General features: G+C 41.5%; 2 protein-coding genes across 2 annotated transcripts in view; one reads left to right on the top strand and one right to left on the bottom strand.

Annotated features, from left to right (window-relative positions):
• The window catches only part of LOC132462003 (arf-GAP with Rho-GAP domain, ANK repeat and PH domain-containing protein 1), a 13897-nt gene extending 13017 nt beyond the window's left edge, over nt 1-880 (top strand). The window contains exon 20 of the mRNA XM_060057550.1: nt 187-880. Within this exon, the coding sequence (XP_059913533.1) occupies nt 187-231 (45 nt within the window). The 3' untranslated portion in view covers nt 232-880. The remainder of the gene's footprint in view (nt 1-186) is intronic.
• A 3590-nt stretch (nt 881-4470) lies between these two features.
• The window catches only part of apbb3 (amyloid beta (A4) precursor protein-binding, family B, member 3), a 9158-nt gene continuing 3628 nt past the window's right edge, over nt 4471-10000 (bottom strand). Inside the window, exons 6-12 of the mRNA XM_060057554.1 lie at nt 9513-9640; nt 8930-9044; nt 8004-8082; nt 7790-7873; nt 7302-7417; nt 6780-6956; nt 4471-6241 (exon numbers count right to left, since the gene is read on the bottom strand). Coding sequence (XP_059913537.1) covers nt 5993-6241; nt 6780-6956; nt 7302-7417; nt 7790-7873; nt 8004-8082; nt 8930-9044; nt 9513-9640 — 948 coding nt within the window. The 3' untranslated portion in view covers nt 4471-5992. The remainder of the gene's footprint in view (nt 6242-6779; nt 6957-7301; nt 7418-7789; nt 7874-8003; nt 8083-8929; nt 9045-9512; nt 9641-10000) is intronic.

Raw genomic sequence — 10000 nt, 5'->3', positions numbered from 1 at the left:
CGCACGCACACACACACACAAACACAAGCGTACACACGGACACATGCACACACACATCTGCACTAATACACACACACACACACACATATGCACAAATGCACGCACACACACACGTACAGGAATACATGCACAGACACGCACATACAGACTGTGTGTGTGTGTGATATTTGACATTATTACTTCCAGAGTCCTGAGGAGGAGGAGGAAGAGGAGCAGATCACAGCACTTTAAATCAATCAGCCAATGAGAGGATGAGGAAGAGATGACCAGCCAATCAGGTGCTGACCAATGAAAGTGGTTACATGGAGTTTTGAATTCTGTGACAATTATCCTGGGTATTATCCACGTATAGGGTTTCGTGAAAATATACATCATGAATAATAAATATACAAAATGTTTCCACAACTGCCAGTTTAATTCCTATAACTGTTGTAAGATGGGCCTTGGCTTAGTTTAAATCTCATATAACACCAAGCTCCCACAACAAGACTTTCGAGGACAAAGACGACTCCCAGAATAATTCTCCAGGCCCACATGATGTGGGGTTTTGGTTATTTCTGTCCTGAACCAGTCTGGACCTCAGCGGAGCCCAGCATCTCTTCAAAAGGCTCAGAGGATGTCTGGAGTCCTGGCAGAATGAGGGCATATACTCATATACAATACTTATACACTTATACTCATATGCACTCGAGCATAAAGATCTTTAGAAAAGCATCTTTAGAAAACCCCAAATGTATGTGCATCAGACATATGTTGTACCTGGAATATTTTTCTGATCAGATTCGATCCATAAAACTGAATACAATTTTAGCTGATGCTTTGCTCAAAACAAAACTGTATTGTTAATGACAATGGACAATAAATGATTTTCTCCAAAATGCTTATTACATTTTCTTGTTGGCCTACAGGGGCCCTTGCCCCTGTAGACATGACCCTGGCCCCCACTGTGGCCCCCCCCGTGCTGACCAAATAAAACAATTATGATTTTACTGATTTTACGGAAGTTTTACGCGGGTCAATTGGGGCGATGGGGGGGTGGGGTTGGGGTTGGCTGTTACTGTTAAGTGTACTATAAGTGTTAAGTTTATCATTTACATTGCAATAGACCCATAAATGAAAACAAAACTTAATTTATTAATATTTCTTTATGTTTTTATTTGTAATTTCATTCCAACCAAACATCACAAACGTCATTTTTCCCACCATGCTCTATATCAAAATCAACGCGACACACCTTACAGAACGCGTGGAGGTTGTCAATATGACTGGGCAAGATGATTTAGATTGTTGCGTCCAACACTGTTGAAATGTACAGCTATATTTAGACTTCTTTGGGGAACACCGCTTTCACCTGCCATTTTTTTATCGGCTCGCTTTCCAGTCTGAACTTTCCGCGAAGCTTGCGCAGAGATCAACTACGCAACTGGGTTATAGGTTGCCAGGTTGAGGTGACAAACGTGTTGAAAATGTTATATGGTGTGTGGATTGTGTGAATTGGATGCTTTTCAGACAAGACTTGGCAACTGGTCAACATTGGACAAACATATTGGTCCGATCTCAGATTATTCATAAAGAAGTTTGGGCCGTGCAAAATTACGGGAGTTTCCCAGGAGAAATAACAAACTGGGAGGGGTCCGGGAGATAGGGATAAAAAATTGGAGAAACGCGGGAAAACAGGAGTGTTGGCCGGTATGCGTGTTACTGTAGTTCCTAGCACTGATAATGAAATTAAGTATGTAAATGTCTGGTCTCGATATATTGAGTAACTTAATCATATCTAAGCAAACTCATCGAAGCAGAAGCGAGTATCTAAATGTCAATCCTTGCTAGGTCTAGGCTACACAATGTTGTGATGTTAACCAGGTTATTTTCATCCGTTTTGGCTGATACAATGGGATTTTTTTCTTTCTTTTTCTAGCAGCTATCATGAAATGAGGAAAGAACCGTAGAAGAGGGAATTTTTCTAAATTGAAGAACACAGTTTCTCCACACTGAAACTGAAAGAATAAATAGGAAATGGCAAATTTTTTTGCACTTCGTGGGACCCTGGAGTTTTTTTTCACATTGACACGCTGTATTTGTACCCTGTACTTTTTATTTTTCATTGGGGCAAGAGAGGCCCTACCTCTCTTGCACGCTTGTACAAAACAAATGTTTATATGATTTTGATGATTTGGGGCATAAACTCCATCAATTTAAGATAGTTTGACAGAAACTCTCTATCACACAGACGACTCTTTCACACACACAAACTCTCTCTCTCCATCACACACTCTCTCTATCATACACACTCTCTATCACATACATTCTTTATCACAGACACATACTCTCTGTCACTCCCTATCTCTCTCTCTCTCTCTCTCTCTCTCTCTCTCTCTCTCTCTCTCTCTCTCTCTCTCTCTCTCTCTCTCTCTCTCTCTCTCTCTCTCTCTCTCTCTCTATAACATTCTCTCTATATACCAAGCGATCTCTCTCTCTCTCTCTCTCTCTCTCTCTCTCTCTCTCTCTCTCTCTCTCTCTCCCTCTCTCTCTCTCTCTTTCTCTCTCTCTCTCTCTCTCTCTCTCTCTCTCTCTCTCTCTCTCTCTCTCCCTCTCTCTCCCTCTATCACTCTCTCTCTCAATCCCTCTATCCCTCTCTATATAGCAAAGAGTAGTAGGCTATCTGCCAGTGTTACCGTTTTTCTCAATCAAACGTTTGAGATAAACTGTGGAAACACGTTTTCTGAAACTATAGCTCAATTTCTCAAAACTCTAAACACAAACCTGAGAAGAGTTAATCATTTTGTCAAAACTACACAAATTCTTCGCAAAACTGTCTTTTTCCACCAAACAGTAAACACAGCTATCAAATGAATAGCTCTTGGAGAGCATCAATTTATCACTGGTGTGATAAATTTAAAAAACTTCCATCAAAATACTATTTACATATGTTTTGGCTTTATGAGGCCATGTTACATATTCCAATGTATAAAATTGTTTAGAAATAGCTTTCTTTTTTAAAGTTGCAATTAGGTGGTACATATAGTATGAAGACTGTTGCCATATCGGGATACAATATTGTGAATATATGACTACAAATATAGCATTGACACAATCTTATCAGAATAGGATACAATGCATATTCGTCTATCCAATGAGCTCCTATGGCCTAAACTCACAATCCAAGCTTCCCAGAGTCATACTGTACACGTATAGTTGATGCTGCAACATTGTTCTGACAATACACCAATGTTACTTATTTTGGTAAATTACAGCACAGTAATTGCACTGATAAGTCAAATTAAAAAACACTACAGTAAGAAAATGTTTAGACTGTCTTTCGGGGGATGTAATGATGAAATCAGTGCAAGTACAAAAAGGTAACAAAGCAGATGCATATTTTTACTGTAATACAGTAAAATGTTCAGCTGAACTGACTGCATAAAAAGCTTTTCATAGGCCAGCAAAAAATAAAAATAAAGGACCATATCTACAACACAGTAGAGCTCACCGAGTCCTCTTTAATGCTCTGACACAGGATTGAAGTGTTTTGCCAGTTGAGTTTGAACAGGTGAGAAGTGAGTTAGACTTTTTGGTAATTAGTTGTTGCATTTTGAAGGCCAGTGTGATCCAGGTGAACCAAGTGTGCTAAATGATGAGATGTGTGCTTAGAGTTTAGCAAAAATGTGAAAACAGTGGATTGTGCTTAGAGTTTAGCAGTCTGGAGTCTTGTAGTTGATACATGAGCTTCAAGTTTTGAGAATTGTGTTCAAAGTTCCTTTTTTTGTGCGTTGAAAAACTGTAAGTAGGGAGGAATCGTTATGCAAAGAAATGTAATGCATGTCCCTACCGTTTTTCCTAGCAGATATCATGAAATGAGGAAAGAACAGTAGAACACAGAACTTTTCTAAAAGGGAAGAACACAGTTTCACCACAGTGAAACTGTGGTGAAACTGTGTGCGTGCGTGTCTAGAAAACGGTGTTTTTAAATAGGAAATGGCACATTGTTTTGCACATCGTGGGAAACAGTTTTTTTTCACATGGACACACTGTATTGTACCCTGTTTGTTCCCTGTACTGTATTCTTTTTTCATATTTTATGGCCCTACCTCTCTTGCACGCTTATACAAAACAAATGTCCTTATGATTTTGATGATTTAGGGCATATGCTCCATCAAATTAAAATAGTTTGACAGAAAAATACAGACTGGTGAAGTAATAAACTTGTACAAATTAAATGTTTGATGATTTTAAAGTAAAACAAAGTTTATAATCTTTAAATATCTTTTTTTGCCATTTTATTTGTGCCCCTCTGGTTACACACTGGCCCCTCCTTGGCCCCCCCTAGTAACATTTCTCTAGAACCGCCACTGCCTAGAACCAAGTATTCTTGCTAGAACCAAGTATTCTTTCTAGAACCAAGTACTGTTACCAAGTGGTCAACCTCCAACCAGCCATAGCAAATTCATACAACACAAAAATAAATCTTGATTCAATGTAGCTGTGCTTGGTTTATTGTATGTCGTCAACATTAGAACAAAGAATATACATGATAACAACGTTTGGGACATGGTTTAAACGTTACTCAAAAAGAACAATGTAGATAACATGCATGCATTGCGTGTGCCTGCTTTCCTATTGTGTTGTTGAAATACTCAATCAACTGCTGTCTGACTATATATATATATATATATATATATATATATATTGATGATTGTCGGTCAGGATAGTGTAATGGGTAGCATGTTTGACTCCCAGTTTTTTGAACAAGATACCTGAACCATAATCCTGAATAGAAGGAACTACAAATACAACGAAATCAATCAAAAAATAATCTGCTACAATGACTCAATAGTGTAATAGTATAACAATATAGCATACTATTGAGTCATTAATATAGTATGGTATAATAGTATAGTATAATCACAGCATTATCTCTCACTACAAACCAGTCATCATTAAGCGTTAACAAGAAGAGTTAACTAAAGGTGCATTCATTGATTTAGTTTGATACAATGTGTGTGTGTGTGTGTGTGTGTGTGTGTGTGTGTGTGTGTGTGTGTGTGTGTGTGTGTGTGTGTGTGTGTGTGTGTGTGTGTGTTTTTTTTAAAGTGGGATTATTTAGGGATAACATTAGGATTATAGACGACATTAGGATTAGGTACACATTAGGATTAGGGAAACATTGGGGATGAAAATAGGAATTAGGATTATGGACAGCATAAAGGATTAGAGACAGCATTAGGGATTAGCGACATCATAAGGGATTAGGGACAGTCTAAAGGATTAGGGACAGTTTAAGGGATTAGGGACAGCATTAGGGATTAGCAACATCAAAAGGGATTCGGGACAGTTTAAGGGATTAGGGATAGTATAAGGGATTAGGGACAGTTTAAGGGATTAGGGAGAGTATAAGGGATTAGGGACAGTTAAAGGGATTAGGGACAGTTCAAGGGATTAGGGACATTTTAAGGGATTAGGGACAGTATAAGGGATAAGGGACAGAATTAAGGATTAGGGACAGTTTAAAGGATTAGGATTATGGACAACATTATTATTTGGGGCAACATACGGAATTAGGGATAGCATTAGGGATTAGGCACGGCATTAGGGATTAGGGACAGCATAAGAGATCATGGACATCTTTAGGGATAAGGGATTAGGGACATTTTCAGGGATTAGGGACAGCATAAGGGATCAGGCACAGAATTAGATGCCAGGGATAACATTCAGGTCAGGGACAACATTCAGGATTAGGGACAACATTCAGGATTAGGGACAACATTCAGGTCAGGGACAACATTCAGGTCAAGGACAACATTCAGGATTAGGGACAACATTCGGGATTAGGGACAACATTCAGGATTAGGGATTACATTCAGGATTAGGGGAAACATTCTGGATTAGGATTTGTTGCGGTCAGTTTTATTTTAATTGATTGTAATAATAATAGCTGCAGTTCATCTGATACAATAGATTGGTTTTGTGTTGCCACTAACCCCAACAAGTCAAATCACCAGTGGGTAGTTGCCTGCTTATTGCGAAATGTCTCAAAGAAAGCTAGCATTCCCTTCTTTGCGCTGGTGTTGCTGCAGTTGCTGCTGCCGCCCTTGCCCCCATTGCCGCCATGGTAGTAGGAGGGCGACGGGAGGAAGGCGGAGCTGTCCATGGAGTTGGCTCTCTGGACCCGACCGGTCCCAGCGTGCTGGTGCTTGGACCTCACCGGAGGGGTCTGCGCCACGAGACACCGCTGGTACTGGAGCTGTGGGGATAGAACCACCAAACGCATCGAGTATAACAGGAGAATATTTAGATTATAACAATAGAATGTATTATCCATTGTTAGAATAATATTATATACAAACTAATACATTGAATATAAAGAAACATATATAATATAATAATATGTATACATATATATATATATATATATATATATAATAAAATGCAATTTAGCATAATAATAACATAATGGTAATGGTATTTAATGGTATAATATAATACATAATTGAATACATTTTATGTAATATAATATATAATAGAATAATGTACAGCAAAATACATTTATATAATTGAACATATACAATATAATAATAATATATATTTTATCATACATTTAATAGAATAAAATATTATATAGTATATTATAACATAATTAATTCTAAAATAGCCTCCATTTTATATAATTATAGAAGACATATACTATAATAACAGAACATGGTGGTGCAGGCAGACAGGTTCTCGTCATGCAGCAGGTTCTCGTCATGCAGACAGACAGCAGCAGACAGACAGGTCCTCACCATGCAGGCGGCCTGCAGCGCCTCGGAGACGTGTCCGGCGTGCGGCTCGCACCAGAACACGTGGCACTGGAAGCCCGGCGCCCCTCCGTCGGCGATCACCGCGAAGGTGTGGCTGTCGTGGCCGACGCCAAGGAAGGTCAGGTGACTCACCTGACACTCCCATAAGGACTCCGCTTCCTGGAGCGCACCGGGATCACATGACATCACATCCTTTTACATGACACCTTATTCGATTCAATAACATTGCATCAAATTTGATTACATTATTCCATTAAATCATATAAGATCACCTAATTTTAGATTTCATGGCATCATATTGGATTACATTGGACAATGTAATCCATAAGGACAACACTGTGGTGATATTATTATTATATAAGCATTATATATGATTATTATTATCATATTATCATATAATTCTATTATTATAGGGTTAGGGTTATTATTATCTATTATATATAGAACGTTATTATTATTAAATTATTATTATTATGAGATTCTGTTATTCGATGGGTGCAGTACCTGCACCCGCCTGAGGGACAGCAGGGAGTCAGAGACGTGGAGGGTGACGGGCTCCCAGTCCTCTCTCTCCGTTGTGTTCATTATGCTCTCGATGGCGCTGTTCAGTACCTCCATACCTACGCACACACACACACACACACACACACACACACACACACACACACACACACACACACACACACACACACACACACACACACACACACACACACACACACACACACACACACACACACACACAAACACACACACACACACGCAGACAAACACACACGCAGACATACACACGCGCAGACAGAAAGAAAGACAGGAACACGCGCACAGACATACACACATACACACAGACAGACACACACATACACATACAGACAGACACACATGTGATGGGACTTTTGATGTTTAGGGTTAGGTTTAGGATTCATGTTTATGATAAGAATACGAATGTTGATATTAGTATTCATCTCAATAGAAATGCCACTGCCACCTACCCATAGCCCGGGACACTGGAAGGTTCCCGATGTACTGCACATCAAAGTGTGGAGCGTGCTGTCTTACTGCGTCCAGCAGATCCACTAGGAAGGACATGACACCGTCAGCATATATATATATACAGGGGCATCATCTAGATGAGTGGATCATATGAATTATCGATCATGAATGACATTGCAGGCTAGGTTGAACGGTTTCATCTCTTCAGGGTACCTTGCCAGGGCAGGTCTGGAGAGGAGATGTCCTCTAGTGTCAGAGAGTCGGGTGGTTTGACCAATTTATCAGACAAAATCTAGAAAGGAGGCGATTTGGATTATTGGATGAGCGGCTAAAAATAACACATCACACATAAACCTCACCCTCAAACCTAATCCTCACATAACCCCATCACCCTAAACTCTCAACATCAACCCTGACCAAATCAACCCAAAGCACATCAAATGACATCATCAGGCTCCAAGGAATTGTAAAAAACAAAAGCACCTAGTTCGGTAGGGGAAGTCCAACCATAACCCTAACACTAACAAAACGACCAGGGCTGAAATCAAACACTGCATATTCTGTTGCGATACACTTCACCCTCACCCTCACCCCTTCCCTCTAACCCCTTCACCCTAACCCCTTCACCCAACTCCCACACCCTTATCCCCTCACCCTAACCCCTTCACCCTAACCCCTTCACCCTTCACTCTCAACCCCTACCCATTTACCCTAACCCCTTCACCCTAACCCCTTCACCCTAATCCCTCACTCCTTCACCCTTACCCTAACCCGTTCTTCACCCTCAGCCCTTCACCCTCACCCCTTCACCCTCACCCCTTCACCCTCTCCCCTTCACCCTCACCCCTTCACCCTCACCCCTTCACCCTCTCCCCTTCACCCTAACCCCTTCACCCTCTCCCCTTCACCCTAACCCCTTCACCCTCACCCCTTCACCCTCACCCCTTCACCCTCACCCCTTCACCCTCACTCCTTCACCCTCACCCCTTCACCCTCTCCCCTTCACCCTCTCCCCTTCACCCTCTCCCCTTCACCCTAACCCCTTCACCCTCACCCCTTCACCCTCACTCCTTCACCCTCACCCCTTCACCCAAAGCCCTTCTTCCCCCTCACCCCTTCACCCTCACCCCTTCACCCACCTTGCCGCACATGTCCTGCAGCACGGTGGCGATGGCTCTGGCCGGGGCGTTGCAGCGGAACACGTGACCCTTGAGCACGCAGCTGTCCTTCTCCCCGGTGACGAACGCAAAGTCCCTGGTGGAGACATAACCCTCTCCAAGCTCCATCATGTATTCATCTGAATCACCACCACAGCACTGACCGCACGAGGACGCCACAGAGTGCGTTCGACTCGCTATGAAGCATTTTACATCAAGAGCATCGAGCACAGAATGTAGATGTAGTAGATCTAGATGATGACTCTGTGTTCTGCTCAGGTTCCGGTTAGTTGGTGAGTTAGTGAGTTAGTGAGATGGTGAGTCAGTTACTATGAAGATGTCTCGGAGTAGATCAAACTCTTGCTTAAGGACTTTAGGTGAAGGGTGGGAGGGCTTTGTTACCTGTCTCTGTGAGGGTGCGGGGGGGGGGGAGACACAAAGGTGAATGTTAGTGCTGAATAAACCAACAATCTAAAGCATACATTAGGGTTGGAGGGTAAGAGCAAGGGTTAGGGCTAAGAGGGATAGGAGGGTTAGGGTTAATCCTTAACATTACCAATATTACCTTCCATTGCTGCAGCCGACACCCCACACACGGATGTTACTGATTGGCTGGGAGTGGAGGAGGGTGTGGTCTAAAGGATCCATCAGACTTAACGTATCTTTCTTCAAAACCAAGAGCATGTCCTGGCCCTGGGGAGTCAGGCTCAGGGTTAGCAGAGCAGGGGGGTAAAGTAGAGCAGGGTTGTAAAGCAGAGCAGGGTTGTTAAGTAAGGCAAAGCTTGTAAAGGAAGGCAGAGTTGTAAAGGAAGGCAGAGTTGTAAAGTAAGGCGGAGTTCTAAAGTAGAGCAGAGTTGTAAAGTAGAGCAGGGTTGTAAAGTAAGGCAGAGTTGTAAATTAAGTAGAGTTGTAAAGTAGAGCAGGATGGTAAAGTAGAGCAGGGTTGTAAAGTAGAGCAGGGTTGTAAAGTAGAGCAGGGTTGTTAAGTAGAGCAGGGTTGTAAAGTAAAGCAGAGTTGTAAGTAGAAAAGAGTTATAAAGTAAAGTAGAGTTG

This window comes from Gadus macrocephalus, chromosome 7 (assembly GCF_031168955.1).
Source record: "Gadus macrocephalus chromosome 7, ASM3116895v1".
In the NCBI taxonomy this organism is placed as follows: domain Eukaryota; kingdom Metazoa; phylum Chordata; class Actinopteri; order Gadiformes; family Gadidae; genus Gadus; species Gadus macrocephalus.
The sequence above is the reverse complement of the archived record's forward strand: the minus strand, read 5'-3'. Positions and strand labels throughout refer to the sequence as shown.